This window comes from Berghia stephanieae, chromosome 13, assembly GCF_034508935.2.
Source record: "Berghia stephanieae isolate SIO BIC M18660-M18661 chromosome 13, UCSD_Bste_1.3, whole genome shotgun sequence".
In the NCBI taxonomy this organism is placed as follows: Eukaryota; Metazoa; Mollusca; class Gastropoda; order Nudibranchia; family Aeolidiidae; genus Berghia; species Berghia stephanieae.
In genome coordinates, this window is record NC_088372.1 from 6,414,502 (window position 1) to 6,439,866 (window position 25,365).

The 25,365-nt window shown below is 39.4% G+C and overlaps 1 protein-coding gene across 1 annotated transcript in view; it reads left to right on the plus strand.

Annotated features, from left to right (window-relative positions):
* The window catches only part of LOC144958989 (uncharacterized), a 589,046-nt gene that overhangs the window by 498,688 nt on the left and 64,993 nt on the right, over positions 1-25,365 (plus strand). Inside the window, exons 243-255 of the mRNA XM_078891292.1 lie at positions 11,089-11,261; positions 12,942-12,996; positions 14,922-15,040; positions 15,991-16,194; positions 16,559-16,861; positions 18,263-18,360; positions 18,499-18,654; positions 20,724-20,847; positions 21,719-21,860; positions 22,761-22,936; positions 23,301-23,486; positions 24,658-24,844; positions 25,273-25,343. Of these exons, the coding sequence (XP_078747418.1) occupies positions 11,089-11,261; positions 12,942-12,996; positions 14,922-15,040; positions 15,991-16,194; positions 16,559-16,861; positions 18,263-18,360; positions 18,499-18,654; positions 20,724-20,847; positions 21,719-21,860; positions 22,761-22,936; positions 23,301-23,486; positions 24,658-24,844; positions 25,273-25,343 (1,994 nt within the window). The remainder of the gene's footprint in view (positions 1-11,088; positions 11,262-12,941; positions 12,997-14,921; positions 15,041-15,990; positions 16,195-16,558; positions 16,862-18,262; positions 18,361-18,498; positions 18,655-20,723; positions 20,848-21,718; positions 21,861-22,760; positions 22,937-23,300; positions 23,487-24,657; positions 24,845-25,272; positions 25,344-25,365) is intronic.

A 25,365-nucleotide genomic window follows, 5' to 3' on the forward strand; every position in this document is an offset into this window, starting at 1 on the left:
GCGAGTGCTCTACCAACTGAGCTAGCTATCGGGACCCCCAGCATCTATATAACTACTTTAAATACTTACAGAAGGAGAAGTGGTGACAGCTGTAGCTCCTGTGAGCAAGTGGGGATAAATAGGATAAAACGCAATGATATTATTTTTGTTACCTTCCCATTCCATGCCAGTTATTTAGAAAAATGACGTCATCAGAATTTGTCTAGTTTCACGGTGTTTACAGTGAAGGTAGATTTGCTAGACGTGGGCGGGAGGAACGTCATGACATGTTTTCTGGCTAAACATATTATTATTTTCTTCATTTTGGCCAGAAAATTTTTAACTTTAATGTCGATAGATTAAACTGGCCTTCAACTTGCTAAAGAACTTTCAAACCTGAGATGCCCTTGAAGTGAAAATAGTTCAAAGTTGAGAGTTCAAGAAAGTATCAGGTTTGAGAATTTTGGACAAGTTTGAGGGTCTTTTAAATTGATCTGAATTTGAAGCAAAGGTTTTCTGACCAAAATTGGAAATAATAATAATAATGTGTTTTATCGTAGAATGGCAGAAGGAAGTGTCGGGAAATGATGGGTTCAGGATGAGGGTGGAAAGTGGAAAGAGACGCCCGCCATGCCATGCCAGGGTGGGTGTTTGTTGTTGAGTGGTCTAGCTAGCTAGATACGTTTGTTTGAGGGAGGGATGAAGTGACGAGGAGCTAAATGCTTGATTAGAGTTTTCAAACAATTGTTTCGTTTGTTTCGGGAGTAAGCGTGGAGTTACGGTGATAAACTTTGGCCATATATTGTTTCGGGAGTGTGGAGTTACGGTGATAAACATTGGCCATATATTGTTTCGTGGTCTGTGGATTGAGGTTTACATAGCAAGATATCAGAACGATTGATTTGAGATTTATATTTTAAAAAAGCAATATTTTATTTCGTTTAATTCGAGTTTCAGGAGGTGTGGTGATGCAACTTTTGTAATTTGTTAAGTGGTCCGGGGGGCGGATTTTAGAAAAAATATTTATTTGGCTTTTTATTGAACATTTTGATAAGCGATACATTTTTTTTTTCGTCTCACTTGAGTTTTCAGTAGTTGTGATGAGGCAACTTTTGTAATTTGTTAAACTGTCTGGAAAAGGTTGGGAGGGGGGGGGGGGGAGGGGCGGATTTTAGAAAGAATATTTATTTGGCTCTTTATTGAACATTTTGATAAGCAATACATTTTCTTTTTCGTTTCACTTGAGTTTTCAGAAATTATGGTGATGCAACTTTTGTGATAATATTTTCATGTTCGATTATATATTATGAGGAATATCTGGCTGCTTCGGTGGATAAAATAATATTATAAAATTCAAGTCAATGTTTCGTTTCATCCGAGTTTCAGGGAATATGGTGATGAATCTTCGTACAAATTTGTTAAGTGGCCTATAAGGAGACAAATTTTCCATAAACAATTGGATTTGAACAGCTGCTGTTGTGTTTAAATTTTGTGATGTGTTAAATTAATGGCCGCTGGCATTTGTGACTAGAGCTTAATCGCAATACATATTTATTGTTTTTTTTTTCTTGGTTTTATTTTTAATTTCACGGGTGCAGATGTTTTCAGATGATACATATTATGTACTTGTAAGCCGCTATTGCGGCTGTTAAACGTTTGAGATAATTAGATAGCGACATTGAGTAGACATGAGAATCCGCCGAGGTACAAGTGGAGACTGGTTTTCCAAATCTCGTTAAGTCGATTTTTATACTTTTTTGGGAATTTCCATCCATGAGATCCTACATTGAAACGTCAATTTTATTTCAAGCATCAAATGACACAAGAATTTCCTTTAGATTTGTGTGAATTTGAAGTTTAAATAATATAATAAAATTAGAGACCGAATGAGAAATTTTCAGGGAAATAATATCCTCAATATCTCAAAATGGAAAAAAAACGGAGCTGCTGGTGGTGGTTGGGTGGGTGGGGGGGGGGTGTTGGAAAACCAGTCTTCGAGTGATAATTAGATTATTACTTTAGTACTTGTAGAAGGATTAGTAGTAGTGGCAAGGCGTACGAGTAGAGGGCAATATCTGGTGAAGGGTGGTGTACATGGTAATTTACTGATTGATGGTGTCCGAAAGTAGATCCTTTGTTTTGATTGCTTGGCTTGGCTTGGACGGATCTAACCTTTGTGCACTGATTGTATGAGTTGCTAGTCCTTTAGTACAATTATTAGGCCCGTGGAGCTGGAGTTTATCCCGGTTTATATAGCGTGAAATGGACAATAGCAATTATAAGACGCTAGTCACATCAAAGTACTTTCTTCCAGATCTTTATAATTATGCAAATTTCATATTTTTTGTGCTGCTTTGCCATCTGTGGCATCGCAACCGTCTACACATCTGTAAGTCTATGGTTTGGTCCTGCTCTGAACAGCGCAATGTTGAGTCGTTGAAAAATGCTCTTTAATCACATTCTCTCAGCTTACTCCGATGTAAAACGACTGCCTGGCCATTAACAGCGTTGTCTCTGTCGAAAACCTGCAATATTTAGTGCCATACAAGAGTCATGTCTCGTTACACGTGTTAAGTATTGCTGTTGGCTTGGGTCCCCTTGATTAGGCCTTTGAGCATATTTGTTGGATGTTGCACTATTCGAACGCTCTCTCTCTTTATCTCTATTTCCCCTCCCCCCCTCTCTCTCCCCCCCTCTCTCTCCTCTCCCTCTCCCCTCTCTCTCTATCTCTCCTCTCTCTCTCTCTCCCCCCCTCTCTCTCTCTCTCTCTCTCTCTCTCTCTCTCTCTCTCTAAAATATGATTCTCACCATCCTAAAGAAGACGAATTCCAATCCCAATGCCTATAAAACACAAATACAACTTCACCCTGTTTGTATGTCTGTAGTACCAGGTAATGTTGTTTACCTCCGATATCTCGTGTTATCATCATTGCCTACCAAAAGGGGGTTTTAAGGGTGTTGATAAAGGAGGGAAATAGCTTAATAGCTTTCCTGACATTTCTTGTTTTCTGACCATTTGTTTCTTACTTTATTCCCGATCTCTCTCTCTCTCTCTCTCTCTCTCTCTCCCCTCTCTCTCTCTCTCTCTCTCCTCTCTCTCCTCTCTCCTCTATATCTATCTATCTATCTATCTATCTATCTATCTCTCTCTCTCTCTCTCTATATATATATATATATATATATATATCTATATATATATATATATCTCGCACGCGCGCTCTCTCTCTGTCTCTCTCTCTTTCTCTCTCTCTCTCTCTCTCGCGTTCTCTCTCTACTCTGTCTCTATATCTATCTATCTAACTCTCTCGCGCTCTCTTTCTCTATCTCTCTCTCTGTCTCTCTCTCTTTCTTTCTCTCTCTCTCTCTCTCTCTCTCTCTCTCGCTCTCTCTCTCCCCATTCTCCTCCCCCCCCCCTCTTTCTCCTCTCTCTGTCTACATCTATCTATTTATCTATCTATCAAAGCAAAATAGTCAATTCCTATAGATAAGGTTGAAGCACAACAATTCGGCCGACAAACTCAGTTTTGTTTTGTTTTTCCACCTCGAATCGAAATATCCTACAATGACAAAAAGCCCCATGGCTGATGAAATAAATATGCTTTGTGTTGACAACACATCGAGAATTCTAAACTGTTTAATTCTTGTGCTGGTTCAGACACGAAATTATAATGTCAGAATTTTTCAAAATATTTATCATGCACGGTATTGTATGTTGCCGTTGACCAGGGACCCCTTGTAAAGCGCTTTGAGCACATTTAGTCGATATTGCGCTATATAAAGCTCAATTTAAATTTAAATTTGTATAAAGCACCCCCCCCCACCCACATACACACCCACACACTCACCTCCTTCAACGGCAGTTGCAATCTGTATAAATTAACAGCCAATTCACACATTCGACCATCCATCTTCATGTTCCTAATGATAATGGTTTAAATTCCAACAGCCCTGACTCATTAATTTTGAAAACCGACAGATACAATCTATTTTAATTTACGTCAAATTCGCCCATTCATCACCAATCTACCTCCGTGTCACTAATGGCTCAAGCACCACCACAACCACCACCATCATCATTAACACCTTCACCACCACCACCACAACCACCACCACCATCAACATCATCAACACAACCACAACCACCACCATCATCATCAACACCTTCACCACCACCACCACAACCACCACCACCATCAACATCATCAACACAACCACTACCACCACCACCATCATCAACATCCTCGCCACCACCACCATCAACACCACCACCATCAACACCACCACCAAAATCACAACCACCACCACCATCAACACTATCATCAACACCACAACCACCATCAACACCTTCACCACCTTCACCAAAACAACCACCACCACCGCTACCACCACCACCACCACCAACACCACCACCATCAACACCATCACCACCACCACCTACACCATCACCACCACAACCAACAGAACCACCACCACCACAACAACCAACACCACCACCACCACCATCAACACCATCACCACCACCACCAACACCATCACCACCACAACCAACAGAACCACCACCACCACAACAACCAACACCATCACCACCACCAACACCACCACCACCACCAACACCGTCACCACCTTCACCACAGCATCCACCACCACCGCTACCACCACCACCATCAACACCATCAACACCACCACAACCACTACCACCACCACCACCACAACAACAACAACCACCACCACCACCAACACCACCACCATCACCACCACAACAACAACCACCACCACCACCACCACCACCACCACCACCACCACAACAACAACCACCACCACCACCGCAACCAACACCACCATCAGCCATAACTAGCCAGCACACATACCATACCATACGTATACCACCCACTACTACAACCCCATCCCTGCCACATATCTCCATGTTCTAGACCAACTGATAACCCATTGGAAAATTCCTGAAATACCTGTCAAAACAGGTGGTGAAGGTTGCTTTTCACGGCTTCTCACTCAATCACTCACTCTCTCTTTCACTCACTCTCTCCACCTTCCCCTTCTTCGAGCGCGTACGACGGGTCTTCATTTTAAATAAGGAAGAAAAGTGTGATGTAAAAAAAAAAAAAAAAGATTCCTATAGGGAATGAGATTAGCGGAAGAGTAGCGTCCCTTGATTGGACGTCACCTTACAGAGAGAACGTCAATTTGGTTTTGAAGTGTCTCAAGCCGCTTTCACCGGAAGCGAGGACGAGAGACGCATGCGCACAACCAACATGACGTTCTCTCTCTAATAACTTTTCCGCCGGTGACGTCACAGACTATGGGTGACGTCCAATCAAGGGACGCTACTCTTCCGCTAATCTCATTCCCTATATCATTGAAAGTGTAAAACCACTCTTTCGGGGGACTGAATACATACCTTGTGTAATTCATCTTTTGATTTAAGCGTGATGGCATCTTATTTTCTAGTCTAAATATATGCTGGTCGTCAATAAAGTTCCATCCATCCTCGCTCTTTTACATCCCGTAATCCTAAGAACCTACCGATGCATCCTGCTACTGAAATAGTTAACTCACTCAACCCTAACACCGACTATATCCGTAGTTTACCCGGGTTACTTTTACCCCATGCCTATTTATTACATTTTTTCTGAGACAAATTATAGGCGTGGTATCAAAGCTAATGATTTTCATTTTTTCATGTTTATGGTAATTGAATAAAACTATCTATCCACATGCTCAATTTAATACATTTTTTCAAATTTTTAAAAGTACCAAAAATCTCTAGGATTGAGTGAGTTAAGCCATCTTTATGTACGATATTCATCATTAGTACTCCGAAGGACTGGTTATATACATACACACTCCAAAGGATTTAGGAACCAAAAGAGTGGAGGATTTGATGTCACGACTTTTCATCCCTATTTTAAATTATTTTGTCCACCACTCCACTCCGTTCCTCATCTTTCAGCTGCTCTGTATTGAAGTATTTTGTTATTGTTGCTGTTGTTGTTGTGGTTGTTGTCGGTTTCTAGTTGCCACTGCTGTAAAAGTGTTTGGTTTTGTTGATGTTGATGTTGGTGTTGTATTTTTTGGTGGTGGCGTTGTTGTTGTTGTTGTTGTTGTTGTTGTTGTTGCTGTTGTTGTTGTTGTTGATGATGATATTGCTTTTTTTAATGACCCCACCACCATCAACACCTTTACCACCTTGACCACAACAACCACCACCACCACCGCTACCACCACCACCACCATCAACACCATCAACACCATCAAGACCATCACAACCAACACCACCAATACCATCATCACCACCACCACCACAACCCATCTTGACAAAAATTCTCAATCCTGGGACTTCGCGAGAGTTTTTTTCTTCCAAGATGACGGTCATTTCAATCTATCGATATTAGAAGGACGAGTTTTCTGGCCAAATTTTTAAATGCATGTTTTTCCAGTAAACGGCAATTAACTGATTTTTAAAAAGCATTGAAAGATTTATGAGCTCTCGACAAGGTACAAAAATAGCCGTGTGTATACATAATATCTAAATTAGGTGACGTAGGCACAAACAGGAAATTCCAAGTCATAATTAGTTTGCTTCATAACATTGTAAACATTTCGGGTGATGAGGCATTGGCACTAGACTGCGCATGCTCGTCGTCATTCTGAATTGATGTGTTGTCGCGGAGTTATTGAAGTCTTCGTTCAGTATAGGGAATGAGATTAACGGAAGAGTAGCGACCCTTGATTGGACGTCACCCATAGTCTGTGACGTCACCGGCGGAAAAGTTATTAGAGAGAGAACGTCATGTTGGTTGTGCACATGCGTCTCTCGTCCTCGCACAACCAACATGACGTTCTCTCTCTAATAACTTTTCCGCCGGTGACGTCACAGACTATGGGTGACGTCCAATCAAGGGATGCTACTCTTCCGCTAATCTCATTCCCTGTTGATAGTATGTCTGTAAATCTTCGTGAAAAACGGTTCTTGTGTTTCCGGTTAAGGCTGTTTTATTCGCAGTCAAGTCAATCGTTTAAGTGGTTTTATCTATATTATTTTCTATGTTCGCTCGACGTTAAGTTTTTGACATGGGAATTTTTCAGTCAGTGGTGTCTTAAGTAAGCGGTTTGTGCACAAAACGTGGATTATGCGGTTCGATTTCTAGTCTGTTTATTCTTGTATTGCTAACTTAATTGTAAATATTCGTTTCACAACTGTATAAAGCTGTGAAAAAGCGTGTATATAAAAAGTGCCAGACAAAGCAAGAAATAAAAATACGAAAAAAAAACCATCCCAAATAATCCAATTATTTATTTCTAAAACTATTTTAAGTGACTTTTCTCTCTCTCTCTCTCCCTCTCTCTCTCTCTCTCTCTCCCTCTCTCTCTCTCTCTCTCTCTCTCTCTCTCTCTCTCTCCCCCCCCCCCTTGGAAACTACGAATTTTTAACATTTCTAGGCAGATCTGACTTAGACTTTAAAAAAAATAATCCTGATTCCAATTTCGAAGCCTTGAGGGTTTTTTTTAATGAACTCCTAAATTACTTCTTTTTTTTTTAAGTCACGTGATATCGTGGGTCCAAATAGCTGGTTTCCATGCGAACTCTGAAATCTCGTTTTACTTAATGCCCCCAAAGGATCAAAGTGATTTTATTTCCCAAAAGAGTTCTTTTTTTAAAAAAAGAGAGAGAAACAGCAATATAAACGATAAACTAGCACCAAGGGCGAATAAACTTTGCAGGTAAGACTCCGATATACGATCGCACCAAAAATAACATGGCGAAAATTTGGCGGTGAAATAATAAAATGCCAACTTCTTGAGACTTTTTTTTATAGCATCGATTTTGTATTTTTTCGGAGAATGAAATTGGATATTTAGCAGGCAACGATACATCCATGTGTTTTATGAGATGCAGGAATAGTTTATACGATCCGTTGCTTGATTGCGTAAATATTTGAGTGCTAGATGGTGCGCATTTTTACAATGACTCATCGCATTTGGGATATAATATAATTATAAGAAAAGGTTACATGCAAAAGGTGACTGCTCTAGGATAATGTAAACAATGATGCATCGTTGACATATCGTCATTTCCTGTCGTCCATTAACATTCCAAACCTTCTGGTCACGTGCCAAGTGCCGAGTGGAACATAAGGCCTTTATTTTGCAGTCTCCATTCCATTTCCTCCATTTTGACGATTGTTTTTTCTTTCTTCCCTGATCACGTGTTTGTCATTCAAAAGCGCCCATCTTGTACTTGCCTACCCTCTGATTAGTTAATTTGGTTGAATCTAAAGAAAAATAGAAGCACTTTGCGTTAGATCAGAAATCTATACCAAGCAATCGTTGTTAGTCTTCCTTGGTTTCTTGTTGCCACTACTGGAAAGGTGTTTGGTTTTGTTGATGTCGATTGGGGGGGGGGGGGGGTTAAATTTCTTGGTGTTGTTGTTGTTGTTGTCGCGGTGAAGTCCCAGGTTTGAGAGTGCAAATATAGAGCGAGGGGGAGGGAGAACGGTTGGGGGGGGGGGGGGGGGGGGTTAGTCGGAATTAGTGGGTCTAAAGGAAAATAGATTAGATTTTTAGTCGATTATTAAGTTATAACTTACTCCATAAGTTGGGCTTCGTTATTATAAATTGTTTTAGATCCCATATATTTGTGTGTTTAAGTCCAATTCGTGTTCTCAAATGTTGACCTGAAACTTTCGTATTGACTAGTAAGTGATTTACATATGTGGCTCATCGTCTCAAAACGGTATTATGTCGGGATGAACCAGATGCTAAAAAGCCAAATTAAAGCTAATCTGGTCAAACATTTGAATTATTGCTATTTAGCATTCTAAGATAGGATTTTCATTCTCTCCATGAAAGCTTACAAACTCATTATAGCTGATATTTTGGCCACAAATTCAATTTTGAATCTTAATCATCCCGACATAATACCGTTTTGAGACGAGGGGTCACACATTATAATGGAATGAGTTGATTTTAATCCTCGCTGTGTAGTTGGTGGACACAATCCTCATGCACTTCTCGCGAATGGACTGGACAAAGGTCAATTTTTATATGGATGACTGACCGCTACTGAACAGTAAATTATGTTAAGCTTCTTTTCCTGATTCCTAAAATAATAATGGATCACTCGGAAGATCTTCACCCTTTGTCCGACTCGGACACGACATCTTCTGAGTCTGCCATCAACGTGGATAAACTCTACCTTCTTCTCCCCAATCACAAATGCATGTTCAAAAAGGACTGTCCTTTCCACGCGCCAGAGGAGAAGGAAAACGATGCCAGTGCGACAGCGTCTGCCTCCGAGCCTCCCATCTACTCCAAGAGACGTGCCATGTCATTGGCCACTGGCCAGGACCATCACATCTCACAAGACTTGTTGGCTCAAAAGTTAGCCAGGATCAACGAGAGCATTTCATCGACGACGCGTCTGCATCTTCCTAGGAAGACGAGTCAGGATATTTCGGTTTCGGATTTCGAACCACTCCGCCCGAGACTCGATCTGCCATCGAGTGAGGAGGCGTTGTCCATCGCGACCACTTCCCCGTTGGAGGAGTCCGCGACTAGCGAGTTCGCCTCCTCGTATACGCTGGATTCTGGGTTCGCTGTGGGATCGTCTTTGTGTAGTGATAGGGAGGATATGATCGAGGAGGATGAGGAGTTTGAGGAGGATGAAGGGGAGGGAGTGGGAGAGGAGGAGAAAGAGGAGGAGGCGACGACACTGCTGCCTCCTTTTCTTGAAGAGAAGGAGGAAGAGGAAGTTGAATTTTTCATACCGGAAGTTGTTGAAATAGATGAAACTCAGTACGTGAAAATGTTGTTGTTTGTTTCGTGTGTTTTTTGTTTTTTTTTCGCCTATCACGAATTTCTTTGTATATGTCTAGTCTAAGTGTTTGTCTGTGTGTGTATGTGTGTGTGAGAGAGAGAGAGAGAGAGAGAGAGAAAGAATCAGAGAGAGAGAGAGAGAGAGAAAGAATCAGAGAGAGAGAGAGAAAGAATCAGAGAGAGAGAGAGAAAGAATCAGAGAGAGAGAGAGAAAGAATCAGAGAGAGAGAGAAAGAATCAGAGAGAGAGAGAGAGAGAGAGAGAGAGAGAAAGAATCAGAGTGAGCGAGAGAGAGAGAGAGTGACAGAGAGTTGGAGGTAGAGGAGAGAGTGTGATCTTAGGCGAAGATGGGGAACATTTTATACGTCTGCAAAATTCCTTGTGCGCTCTTCCAATGAGGAATATAAAATTTGTACAGAAACTCCAAATGACGTACCCTACATTGATTTCGACCATTTGTTGTGTCTGCGTGTCTTCTTCTGTAATAACATGCAATCTTAAAATGCAATTTACTGCCGTTTTTACAAAACCAGCATTAGACAACAAGCAAAATTTCGTTTTATCACCACACTTAAGCACCAACAACGATACAAATCGAATTTAAAATCACATACCCACACACACACCCACACATACACACACATACCCACACACACACACACCCACACACACAGAGAGCTTGAGAGAGAGAGAGAGAGAGAGAGAGAGAGAGAGAGAGATGTTTTTATGTTTTGTTTTTAAGGGTTTTACGGCGCTTGCAACAAGAGAGAGAGAGAGAGAGAGAGAGAGAGAGAGAGAGAGAGAGAGAGAGTAAGAGAGAATATAACTTTGTGTGTTTGTTTGTTCGTTTCTGTGTGGGTACGGGTGTGAGTGCAGCGTCATGGCCGAATGGTACATTATAATATATTCATTACATACATCCTTTTCACATCGTAAAACCACACATTTTACTATAGTTCCACCATAGGAAATTCTATAGATAGAATGAAGATGATGTCACTCTGGTCTTTGTTATTGCTTTTTGCCATCCACGTGTATGAGTAATTCTCACTCAACTGTATTAACCAGACTATAAACGTTCAATTACGTTTTAATTTAGCCTAACAGGCGTCATGTCCCATCCTACATGTTAAGTGTTGCTGTTAGCCAGGGACCCCTTGTAAAGCGCTTTGAGCACGTTTAGTGGATTGCGCTATATAAAAGCTCAATCTCTTAAATTTTTTTTTTAACTTCCAACCGAGTAATGTATTTCGATATTTTAAAATATTTCCTCAGGCTGAAGAACGGCGAGAAAGTTCCAGAAGATGACCGCCATCGCACCACCTTCAAGGACGGTGAGGCGTCGATCCAAATCACAGAATTGAGCACAGAAGATGCCGCAACGTACACCTGTAAGGCGGTCAACCAACTGGGAGAGGCCGAAACCAGCGCCACGATCCACGTTGAAGGTAAATATCATTATCTCATTATAGAGGATGGGCCTTATTCGATACTAAAAAGTGTATCGCATGCTGTTTATAATAAGAATACTGGGTAGTGGAAATGTTGCTGATCGAAGCTCGTAGTAATGAATAACAATGTCGAATTGAAATTTCACATTGTTATGTATATAATAAGAATAGAGAGTTAGTTTAATGCATAAAAAGGTATAGTATGTAGCATGTAGAATATCGAATAAGCGCGAAAAAGTATCGAGTATTCACTACTAATTTCAACTTAAATCAGTAACATCGATTAAGGTATCGTTTACTGCCCATCACTATCTCGTTTTGCATTGATTAAAAATTCTCATCATTCATCATCATCATCATCATCATCATCATCATCATCATCATCATCATCATCATAAAAAAAAAACCAAGCACTTTGCACTTAAGCAGAAATGGGTCCCAAAATTCTTGACGATATTATAAGCTCCACGGCTACAAACCACGATATCTCTATCGTATTGGACAGATTTCACCAGATATCTGTCCTACCTTCTCTGTAAAAAAACTTGTATTTAAAATTTGGCCAGAAAACTGGTCCTTCAAATATCGATCGGTTTAAATGACTCTCATCTTGGCAAAAACTCTCAAACCTGAGTCTTCCATCGAGCAAGAGGTTTGAGCGTTTTTATTAAGATGAGGGTCATTAAAATCGATCGATAGTTGAAGGACGAGTTTTCTGGCCAAATTTTTAAATACGAGATTTTCCAGAGTACATCACAGTTAACTGGTAAATGGGAATATACAGTGTGTCCCAAAAAAACGTATACGCATCAAAATAATTGTAAAAAATGGAATTAAATAAAATGCAATTATTATTTTTTAATGTAGTTAAAATGCAGTGAAAAAAACAAGAACAATAAAATGATACCGTGCTTATAAATATGTTTACACCTGCATAAGTTATAAATAGTTAAATTTTATTAAATTCCATGGTTACAATTATTCTTCGTGTATACATTTTTTGGGACACCCTGTATATATATATATATATATATATATATATATATATATATATATATATATAAACGGAGACGTTGAAGTGATAGGCGTTGTGTTTATCAATGATAAAGAGCATTTCGTTACAATTAAAATATACACTGAAGGAAATTGAAATACATAAAAGGTAGATAAAACATTGGGTGGGGTAGTGAGTACATCAAAGAGACGACGTGAGTGATAAATGAGATGGGGATGTTATCAATGATAACAACAAGCTTTAAAATAGGTTTAGAAGAAAGGATTAAAATCCTTCTTCTTCTTCTTCTTCTTCTTCTTCTTCTTCTTCTTCTTCTTCTTCTTCTTCTTCTTCTTCTTCTTCTTCTTCTTCTTCTTCTTCTTCTTCTTCTTCTTCTTTTATTATTATTATTATTATTATTATTATTATTATTATTATTATTATTATTATTATTATTATTATTATTCCTTTTCTTCCTCTTTCTAGCTTTCTCCTCTTCCTTAATTTTTATTGTGAATTCTCTCTTAAGAAAATACTATCCATCACAACAATGTAAAATCAAGCCCATAATTGCGTTCTGTTATCAGACCTTCAAATGTGTGCACATCGGATATTTGCGACTGCAGTCTTTTCTTGTGTCAAATTTTGAACAACCAACAAATTTCCCTTTTTTTCTGTTGCAGAGGTCCGTCACCGCAGGAAGAGAATTGAAGAAAACGAGGCAACTATTCGTCTCAAGTAAGTGTGGATATTTCTTGCCTCCCCCCTGCCCCCCTGCCACCCCCCCCCCTATCACTCTGTATCTATCTATCTATCTGTCTATCTACCTACCTACCTACCTATCTATCTATCTATCTATCTATCTATCTATCTATCTATCTATCTATCTATCTATCTATCTACAATGTATATGTCTCTCTCACACACATACACACTCACACACACACACACACACACACACTCTCTCTCTCCCTCTCTCTCTCTCTCTCCATCTCCCCCCCCCCCTTTCACTCACCTTCCCCCTACTGCATAATATTCGAATAAACATAATGCTCATCCTTACTACCTCTGACGGCATCCATCCATCACGTGACTGTTGAGTATCCAGTGACATCCCATAAACAAAGATAATAGCACAAAATAATCGCTTTTTATCAAACTCAAGACTCGCGCATTAGCTACAGAATAATTCAACACGGGTATTTTACGAGCAGTTGTTGTTTTCAACTCATCTCACTCACTTTACCTAAGTCGTTTCCAATTCATCACATAAGGTAATTCAGAGGGTAATGAGATGGTAATGAGAGCCTCGTCACCTCACCTTCCCTCGTCTCCTTATCTCCTTTTAGTTTTTCAAGCTACCTACGCATCTATCCCCTCCCCCCCCCCCCCCCCCCCCCTGTTTCTGTCTCTCACCTGATGGAAAATCATCTCACTTGATTTAAAAAACAAAACAAAACAAAAACAAACAAAAAGCATGCAAACAACAAAACAAAACATTGAAACAATGCGATTCTTTCAGATTTATTTTGGATAACGTTCAAGTTATAATGAATGAGATGGAATGTTAACTATATGCTATGCAATTTAGTGTTGCCAGATGGATAGGACTTTTTCTGTAGCTAAATTATCTACTTGTTACTTGATTGAATAATAAAAAAAATATTTAAAAAACAGCAACAAAAACAAACAAAACGAAACAAAAAAAAACAAAACAAAAAAAAAACAAAAAAAAAAAAATAAAATAAAAATAAAACAACAACAACAAAACAAAACATATCAATGTTATTCTCTTATTTTATATTTTGTTTTGGCTATTGTTCAACGTTATGACGACTGTTTTCGTAATATTTGTAAATAATTTTGGAATTATAATTATTTTTTGTTTGATGCGAAGTGGATATAATATCATCTGTTTCTGTGTCTAGCTCTGTAATTTGTCTGACGTCATTCATTGTCTCGATGTGAATCATTTCGACTGACGACACAAAAATATTTTCAGGTCTTATATCTAATTGCGAGTTTGGGTTTGATTTTAAATTATTGTTGTAATACGCTTCAGTAGTCGTAACGTCACTTCCCTCGTAATGATGCATGGTAACTTAGAAACTGGTTCTAAACTATCAGAACAATGGCGGACGCCCTTATGAAATATTTCTCCGACGAGCATAAAAGCGTATCCATTAAGTCTGATCATGTTTTGACTTTTACACATTCTGATCACATGACATGCGAAAAAATTATAGCCAGCATGAAGAATAAAAACTACCGATTTTCTTTGTTTAGAACCAAACTGCTCGTTGCTGGGTGGACGTGACATCAGACTATTCAATCCAATTCTCATTGTAGATTATATTTTGATGACGATGGTCGGCGGATCAAACCTCTGAAGTCCCGATTTTCACGATCGGCGGATCAAACCTCTGAAGTCCCGATTTTCACGATCGGCGGATCAAACCTCTGAAGTCCCGATTTTCACGATCGGCGGATCAACAAAATTCTGAAGTCTACACACGAGCTTTGCGCACCATGCTTTATTTAATTTTGGTCGGATCAGAACGTTGATGACATTTTTGTTGGAGGAGGAGACAAGAGCAAAATATAAAAGTATCACGTTTTCATTGTTGCCAATATAATATGTATTATCTTTCTTTCCCTTCCAGGCGTCCAGCTCCAGAATACGACCTGACCAGTGTAGACACCAACATCCCACCAGAGTTTACCTTGCCCTTGGTCGACCAGTCACGTGCCGTGGGTGATGACGTCACCTTTACTGTCACTGGTAAGTACAGCCCCCAAAGTCAAAGACAAAAATCAAATATATATCATTCAGTCTTATATTATAAAAATAAAATAAAATAAATAAGTAAAATCCCTTTTATTTATTATCTCCAATGGGGAAATTTGTCTTTTGGTCTATTCCAAGGGAAGACTGGAATAACCCAGACGTTCGCCGCAGTGCAGCGCCGCAAAGTGAGTTAGGACGAGGTGACTTGCTCAAGGCCACACAGCGAGGCGGGTAGTTGGACTAGGTACCTTTTGGATACGCAAAGACGCTACCCCCTGCATCATAATTATAATTATTATTATCATATTACTGCATCATCACAATGCTCCTTGACCTTAAGGCACAAGGGGACGGTTCGATTTTACCTCGATTTTTGGGGGGTTCGATCGTAGCCATAGTTAACTGACACTGACCATAAAATGACGTCAAAATGCCAGTCTTTTGCCACAAAAGAAAACAAATCGTGGGTTGTATTCAATAGTTCAACCAATGGAACCACTTGTTTCCATGAGCACTACTAACGACAACTCACTAAGCGGTGCAAAAACCAAATAATGACGTCAACATGCCAGTCTTTTTGGGTTTCAATGTCAGGCTATAACTTATCGATGGCTACGGTTGAAGTCCCTCTGTTCTTTGTTATTGTTTTTTGCCATCCACGTTTATGAATAATTCTCACTAAACTGTATTATCCAGACTATAAACGTTCAAGATTACACATAGTTTTGTGTGTTGGTTTGTTATACTTCCGGATGGCAATGTTGTGAGATTCTTAGCCAAGTGCATGTTACTATCTATACACGTTCAAGGTCACACATCGTTTTGTGTGTATGTCCGTTATATTTCCTGATGGCAATGTTGTGAGTTTCTTATCCAAGCGCACAGTATCTTTAGAACTGGCTTTACCTTGACCTTTCCTCAATCCTCATCAATCCCCTCCCCAGTGACGTGTCGCCCAGAACCGGACGTCAAATGGTTCCACGGCAAGGACGAGGTGATCAGGTCAAGCCGAGTGTCCTTCCAACACGACAAGGGTGTGTACCGAATGACCGTGCTGGATCTCAAACCCAAGGATGCCGGGGAATACAGGTGCCAGGCCATCAATTCATATGGAGAGGAATGGTGCTCTTGTGAGCTCAAAGTCATTGGTGAGTAGAACGATCTTCTTTTCCTTTTCTGCCTGTCTGTCTATCTATCTGTCTATCTGTTTATCTGTCTATCGGTATGTCTATCTATCTATCTGTCTGTCTGTCCATCTATCTACCTATCTATCTATCTATCTATCTATCTATCTATCTATCTATCTATCTATCTATCTATCTATCTATCTATCTATCTATCTATCTATCTATCTATCTACCTATCTATCTGTCTATCTATCTATTAATCTATCAATCTATATATTTATTTATCTATCTAACTATCTCTCTCTCTCTCTCTCTCTCTCTCTCTCTCTCTCTCTCTCTCTTTTGATGTCATCAAAGAACTTTCATTTTCCCCGCACATTAACAGAAACTGTGCCAGCCGGATCCACAAAGCCACGCTTCGTCCGAGAACTCGACTACACCAGCGCTTCAGAGGGAAGTCTGGTCAGACTGGAGTGTCTCGTCAAGGGAGAGCCCAAACCGGAAGTCAAATGGTTCAAGGACCGTCAGCGCATTGAGACGGACGGCCATCACAAGATCCGTCGCCTAGAAGACGGTACAACCACTCTGGTCATCGAGAACGTGCAAGTGGATGATACCGGATGTTACATGTGCTATGCTGAAAATGACGCCGGGTCTGTTTCGACTGAGGCTAAGATGAAAGTACACGGTGAGTTGTTCTTTTGATTTTGGTGCCTTCTCTAAACCTGTCCAAACTTGTTGGTGTCTTCTCCGAACTTGTTGTCCAAACTTGTTGTTGGTGTTTTCTCCAAACTTGTTGGTGTCTTCTCTGAACTGGTTGTCCATACGTGTTCGTGTCTTGTCCAAACTTGTTGTTCATACTTGTTGGTGTCTTCTCCAAAATTGGACAACCATAGCTGGTTGTTGACACACGATAGGGTGTATGAATATGAAGTCGGTTGATCTGGGCATTGTGAAGATAAAATGAAATTTACGTCATTCCGGTCTTTGTTATTGCTTTTTGCCATCCGCGTATATGAGTGATTCTCACTAAAATGTATTAACCAGACTATAAACGTTTACACATAGTTTTGTGTGTTGGTCCCTTATTTTTCAGGAAAGCAATGCTGTGAGCTTCTTATTCAAGCGCATACTATCTATAGTGAGTGGTGTCGTATTGATGACAGAAAATGCTATTGGAAGTTGTTATTGTTATTATTGTTATTATTATTATTATTATTATTATTATTATTATTATTATTATTATTATTATTATTATTATTATTATTATTATTATTATATATTTTTATTATTATTATTATTATTATTATTATTATTATTATTATTATTATCATTATATTACTATTATTATTATTATTATTATTATTATTATTATTATTATTATTATTATTATTATTATTATTATTATTATTATCACCATCATCATTATTATTATTATTATCATTATTATTATTGTAGTTGTTGATGATGATGATATATATATTTTGTTCAAAGAAAAATTATGGTTATTTGCCATAAAAGGCCTGAATAAACTTTATTTTTTAACTTTTTAACTTTTTTTTTGAAGGTATAGAATGAATATAGTCATTCAGCTCTTGTTATTATTTATATATCACCACAGGTGTGATTATCTTATTCTCACTACATTTTGTGCATTGAATGGAATACTCTCCCACCAAAAATCCTAGACATTACCAACAACAACAAATTTGGTCAACTATTAAATATTTATCTTTCAACTCAATAACACAGTAATGGAGAAAGTCACCACATAATTGTATCAAATCTGCTGTCATGGTCAATCCGCCATTTGTAGATAAAGACGTTGATCTTTAACTTAATAAAGAGGGAGAGAGAGAGGGTGGGAGGGGGAGAGAGAGAGAGACAGAAGGAGAGAAAGAAAGAGACAGAGAGAGAGATAGAGAGAGAGAGAGAGAGAAGGAAATAAAGAGAGAGAGATAGAGAGAGGGGGGGGGGGGGGTAAAGACAGAGAAAGTGAGAGTAAGCAGAACCTCCAATAAAATAGATCTCCATTTGATGTAGTTACGTGAAATAATTTTTGTACATTTTTTCTCCCTTCTGTCAACAGCCGTTCACGGTGTCAGAGCCGGGTCTGAGGTGATGACAATGACAAAAACATCCACCTCTCTGGAAGCTTCGGTGCCACACAAGAAGTACAGAGTACAGGTAAGGTTACTTCCGGGTTCTAAAATACACGCTATTTATTTTGATATATTATTGACCCAACATTGGACAATTGGAAATTTGGAACCCCAAACAAATTAGCTCATTTTTAAAAAACGAAATGTCCTCCATCCAATACAGGTTGCCCCAGACTTCACCGCCAAGCTGAAGGACAGAAGGGCTCCAGAAGGCTCATCCATCAGACTAAACTGTTCTGTCACCGGCATTCCAGAGCCTGCTGTCAAATGGTTCAAAGACGGAAGAGAAATCTACGACGGCCCAGATTACACCGTTAGGGTAAGGGAGAACACTTGAAGGCTGCTGTCACCCATCTAGAATCGTCTATATTATAGGGAATGAGATTAGCGGAAGAGTAGCGTCCCTTGATTGGATGTCACCCATAGTCTGTGACGTCACCGGCGGAAAAGTTATTAGAGAGAGAACGTCATGTTGGTTGTGCGCATGCGTCTCTCGTCCTCGAGGTTAATCTCATTCCCTATAGATAGAATGAAGATAACGTCACTCAAGCCTTTGTTATTGTATTTTGCCATCCGCGTTTATGAGTTATGCTCACTGAACTGTATTAACCCGACTATAAACGTTCATGGATACACACAGTTTTGTGTGTTGGTCCGTTATACTTCCGGATGGCAATGTTATGAACTTCTTAGCCAAGCGCATACTATCTATAACGCAATATCCACTAAACGTGCTCAAAGCGCTTCACAGGGGCTCCCTGACCAACAGCAACATTTAACATGTAGGACGGGACATGACGCCTGTTAGGCGATATTACAATTTTTTTCGGACAGAGACAACGCTGTTAACAGCCAGGTACTCATTTTACACCTGAGTACGGTGAGAGAATGTGAGTAAAGAGCCTTTTCCAAGGACTCAACTATGCGCCGAGCGAGGCTCGAACCCAGGTTCTTCCAACCCGAAAGCGGGTGTCATACCACAAGACCACAGACATAGCCGCACAAAGTTGAAGGCTGCTGTTACTCAGCTTCAATCGTCTATATTATTATTGTTTTGATATTGTTTGTAAGGATATTGAAAATGAATTTGTAAATTTTAAAAAAAACTTCCAAGTGTTAGTAACTGACCCAGATTGTGAAAAATTGATTTTATGGAAATGTCTAATTATTTGAAGTTTTATTTAAAATTACAATGCACAATCCCGTGAGTTCTTTTTTGTGTTCTTCTGGAGTACATAATTAGCAACAAAAGAAGAAAAAAACAGAGGAATAATTATTAGTAGTTTGGGAGAAAGGCTCTATATAGATAGTATGCGCTTGGCTAAGAAACTCATAACATTGCCATCCGGAAAGTATAACGGACCAACACACAAAACTGTGTGTATCCATGAACGTTTATAGTCGGGTTAATACAGTTTAGTGAGCATTACTCATAAACGCGGATGGCAAAAAAAAAAACAATAACAAAGACCTGAGTGACGTCATCTTCGAACTATCTATAGATAGTATGCGCTTGGCTAAGAAGCTCATAACATTGCCATCCGAAAGTATAAGGGACCAACACACAAAACTGTGTGTATCCATGAACGTTTATAGTCAGGTTAATACAGTTCAGTGAGCATTACTCATAAACACGGATGGCAAAAAATAATAACAAAGACCTGTGTGACGTCATCTTCAAACTATCTATAGGACACACCCAGTTGGAATGACAATTCCACTATAATATGCCAGGTTTTTGTGATTGATACTAGCCATTAATTAAAACTACAAAACAGTGACTATGAAATAGAATAATATGGCTTTCTACAGCCATGTAGACATGACCCGTCATCAATTTAATAATAATAATATTACTGTGCCTGCGTATACATTCTCATAGGAATATCACCCGTCATGTCATTCTGGTACGATTTTTGTAACGGAAGTATACAAAGGCGTCAAAGAAACAATCTGACAGCTCTTGCCAGGAGAAAAAAAATCAAGCGAAATTTAAATATTCACCTTGTAGGTCGCTCTTGTTATCTAACATTATTTAAAAACGTGCACTTTTACAGTGAGCATTGTAAGACTGACATGACACCTGTAAATACTTTTTTTTCTTTTTCTTCGACGAAAAACAACAACATTGTTACAGCCCATATACTCATTTAACATCATAATGTGGTGAGAAAATATGAGTAAAGATCCTTTTTCAAGAACTCATACTTTGTACCGTCGAGGACTCGAACCAGGGACCTAAAGGTTTGAAGGCGAGTGTAATTCCCTAAAACCACAAAGACGCCCCCCCCCCCCCCTCAACTAGAAATTGAACTAGAAATATTACAACTGAACTGGCTTTTACTTTTATGTTTGCCTGTATTTTTACTTTGACTTTTACTTTGACAGAACAACTACGGTCTGTTGTCCCTAGAGATTGTCTACTGCAAACAGTCTCTGTCCGGCACGTACAAAGTGGAGGCCATCAACAGTGAAGGAGCTGTCTCGTCCAGCTGTAATCTCATTGTAGAAGGTATGGAAACCATTCACACTACACACCTACCTACCCATCAATAACAAGTTAACGAACACGTTCCCCGAACCAAAACGATCGACCAACGACGAGGAAGAAAACCAGGGTCTGTTCTCAGATGTTGCCACCGATTCGCGCACCGGCCGTCGTGTGGCAACATCTGAGGACAGACCAGTATTTCCATTATAATTAGCCAATAATATTTTTTGGGTTATCAGACAGACTCGCATATGGAGCAATACTGTGACGTGACATTGACTTCACTTCCGGTTCAAAATTTCTCTTTCAGCAATTTTATTTTTCATGTGATGTCATGTGATGACTTTTGTTCCATATTCCTGTCATAAATCTACTCACTCTTTTATCAATAAATCAATCATTACTGCAACCTGTCTTTGGTTTGTCTTCAAACCCACAACTTAATAATAATAAATAGCATTTCTACTGCGCATAATCAAAGACGGTGTTGAAATCTATGCGCTTTGAAAATTGAACTTTTATATAGCGCATGCGCAATGTCCTATAAATGTGCTCAAAGCGCTTGACAAAGAGTTCTTGGCCTAGAGCAACATTTAACATGTAGACAGGACATGACGCCTGTTACGCGATGTTACAATTTTTTGGACAGAGACATCGCTGTTAACGGCTAGGTACTCATGTTACACCTGAATACTGTGAGAGAAGGTGAGTAAAGAGCCTTTTCCAAGAACTCAACTATGCCCTGAACGAAACTCCAACCCAGGACATTCCGAAAGCGAGTGTCATACCACAAGACCACATAGCCACATGAGTACAATGTCTCACCAAACCTTTTATGACCTTTTGTGTCATTCTCACTCAATCATCCCCTTTCATCCACGTCACAAACCAGGTGGGGAGGAATTGGCCAGCATGGAACTGGAAATCCTCCGTCCACGATTCCAACAAGAGATTGAAGACATCACCGTCAACGAGGGAGAAACGGCCGAATTTGTTTGCGTGGCTTCCGGAAAACCATCACCCACATTCAAATGGTAAGCTGAAGGAATGCTGTCTAAAATTATTATAGGATTATGGCCTGTTTAGAACTAAAAAAAATATTTCAAACTAAATTGAATCACTATTGTTTAAGTAAAAAATTTTGTTAGCATAACCTCACTTACAAGATCTTTGTCTGATTCTTATTTACTCCGGATGTCTCTCAGTTGGTAAAGCGTTCGCTTCAGACACAAAGGGACCGAGATCAATCACGTGGGGAAGTTGAGATTTTTGTTTCTGACACCCCTTATCCATCCAGTATTGATTGGGCATCTAGGTGTGTTAGATCTGCCAAAAAGTACTCTGCGATAGACTATCGACCTATCTAAAAAGTAGCACGCAATATCTATTATCCATTTCACTGTATAGAAACCGGGATAAACTCCTAAACCATGGGTCAAATGGTTCTGTTTTATTCTTTAACGACTACTTATTTAATATGCAATTGTGTTGTTTGTTTTTGTTAATTGGAAATGTTATGTTTGAGTTATGTTCTGTATTGACGAATTATCATCATCATCATTGCCTTTTTCACCCTGGGTCAGGGTATAGGCCATAGACAAACAGTTTCCATCCTTCTCTATCCCGAGCTAACTTTTTTAAAATCTCATTCCATGTCTTATCACTTCTCTGTATATCAGCTTCTTTAATTCTTCTCCATGTTCCTCGTGGCCTTCCTCTTGTCCTTCTGACCTGAGGGTTCCAGTCCAATACTTTCTTTGTTATCCTGTGTAATGTTACTTACTTACTTACTTACTTAGGCCGCTCTTTGGGGCGCCCAACATGAGCCACAAGTCTTCGCCATTCTGTGTAATGTTCTGTATTGACGAATGCCTAAAAATAAACGATAATATTTTCTTTATGAATCCCTAATTTTCCCCTGTGGTCATCTCCAGGCAACGCGACATGATCAACCTGAGCGAGTCCCGAAATGTCCAGATGGAGACGGACAACCAGGGCAAGGCCATCCTCACCCTTCGAAAAGTCAAACCCAAGGATGCCGGTCTGTACTACTGCGTGGCCCAGTCACGATCTGGAAGGGCCAAATGCTCGGCTCGTCTCGTTGTCAAAGGTACTGACGTGAATAATGTGAAAAATTAATAAATTATTATTCTTTTAGAAAGGTTACACGAAGCCTATTTAGGTGTGAGTCTGTGAGTGTGTGTTTATGCGTATGTGTGTGTGTGTGTGTGAGTTTATATCAGTAGTAGTTCTTTCTATCAGTAGTTATTCATTTCATTGAAATTAAAAAGGGAGAAATTGGACATGTAGACATTTATTTCTTATTTCCATCATGTCCTTTAAAGCATATTCAATATATGCGTGCTCTACTGTACAGATTTTTGATGTATGTTTGCTGCCTGTCAATCTCACACCTTTATCTACTTCTCCTCTCTCCTCCCACCCCCACCCCCCCCCCTCTCCTTTCCCCCCAGCTAAATCGCCATCCCCGATGTCATCAGACGAAGAGAGGCCTCCCAGGATTACGATGTCCGTAGACCGTGGTCAGAACCTGGGCCACGCCCCGTCCATGTCCCTCTACCTACCTGACCGATTGGAGGTACCCGTTGGTGGAAGTCTGAAACTCGACTGCTCTGTCCAAGGAATGCCCTACCCCTTGGGTGAGTTGGCGTCTAGGTAGATCTTAAGTGATGAATTATGGAGCAGGCACTGGTGTAAGATATAGATCTGAAAGATTGTGTATAAAACGTTGCCAGACCAAGGAAGAAAAAGAAATAGAAGAAAATAAAATCTTGACTAGGGATCGAATTATTGGGTTCGTGTTTTTATTTTGTTTTTTTTTTTGTTTGTTTGTTTTTGTTGTTGTTGTTTTTTAAGTTGGTTGTTGTTGTTTTTTCATGGGTTTTTGTTTTATTTTACAGTGGTCGAGTTTAGGAACTCACCTAGGGGAAGCCTTCTATAAATTTTAATGTAGTGTGTACCAGCATTCTTTCTTTCTATAATACTGTAAGAAACGAATACTTCACAATCCATTGTCTTTCGGTTTAATTTTTTTTCTCAATACCTCTGATGATTTAATTTTTGATTGTCCCTTTTTTCTTTTGAAAAAAGGATTTCGTCCAACTACTAAAAATCTAAAGTATTTGTCTCATAATAATACTGTAAAGTAATTCCTTTTATTTGAGTTGGCAGCTTTCGTCTGTTTGTTTGTTGTTTTGTTTTGTTGTTGTTCTTTTTTTATAATTATAACTTAAACCGATTTGTTATCTTTTACCATACATTAACGGAGTTCCGTCTCCCTACAAAGGTTGAATGTCATGGAACGCCATTCTTCATGCTCAATGGCCATTACCGAGCAGTTGATTATCTTTTTGCCAGTTGTTGCCTCCACATTTCCTATCCAAGACTTCCTTGGTTTGCCCCGTGCCTTTCTGTCAGCTACTTTTCCTTCTAGCACTGATGTTTTGATGGTGTTGAGTCTCCGAATGTGTCCATTATAGTTCAGTTTTTTCTTTTCATTTTAACTTCTGCCAACAGTTTCGTGGACCTTTGGCCTGCATCAATAAGAACCAAAATGTTTTATTTCTTTCTGATCCACGGTACTCTCTGAATTCTGTGGTATACCCACATCTCAATGGCATCAATTTTTCTTTCTATCTCCTTCATTATGGTCCATGTTTCATACGATTCATGAATGTGGACCATACAGAACATTTAGCCATACACACTTTTGTTTTTGTTGATATTTTTGAGATGATATCTTTTACCTGTGTCTATTAAATCCTGTATATTATGTTTAATTGACCATCGACGTGTCCATTCCACCAACAGTGACCTGGCACAAGGGAGACCGTGGCCTGATGTACAGTCAACGCCACAGAATCATACTGTGTGGAACTCTCCACACCATGGAGATCCCTTCCTGTATGGCCTTGGACAAGGGCGAGTACATCGTCAGGGCCACCAACCTCCATGGAACGGTGGAGTCCAGATGTCAAGTGGTCGTGCTGCCTGAAGGGTAAGGGATTGACCTGTGTGTTTGTGTGTGTGTGTGTGTGTGTGTGTGTGTGTGTGTTTGGTATGTATGTGTGTATATATGTTTGTATCCTTTTGTGTTTGTGTGTACACCAAGGGACTAGGGACATTTAACTAAAATTGAGATTTTTTATATAGCGCAATATCAACTAAACGTGCTCAAAGCGTTTTTACAAGGGGTCCCTGGACAACAGCAACACTTAACATGTGTAGGACAGGACATGACGCCTGTTAGGCGATATTACAATATATATATATATATATATATATATATATATATATATATATATATATATATATATATATATCTTTTTCTCTCACGCGTGCGCGAACAAAAATACACAATATAAACAGATGTGTATTCTTTGATATTTCCCATACTGACCATATCTCCCCCCAATGATTCCCCAGAACCAAGGTGTCCACCCCTCCAGACTACAGGCGAGACGCCATGCGAGATGCAGCCAGGACCCTCAATGAAGGTGAGACATCATATGTGTGATC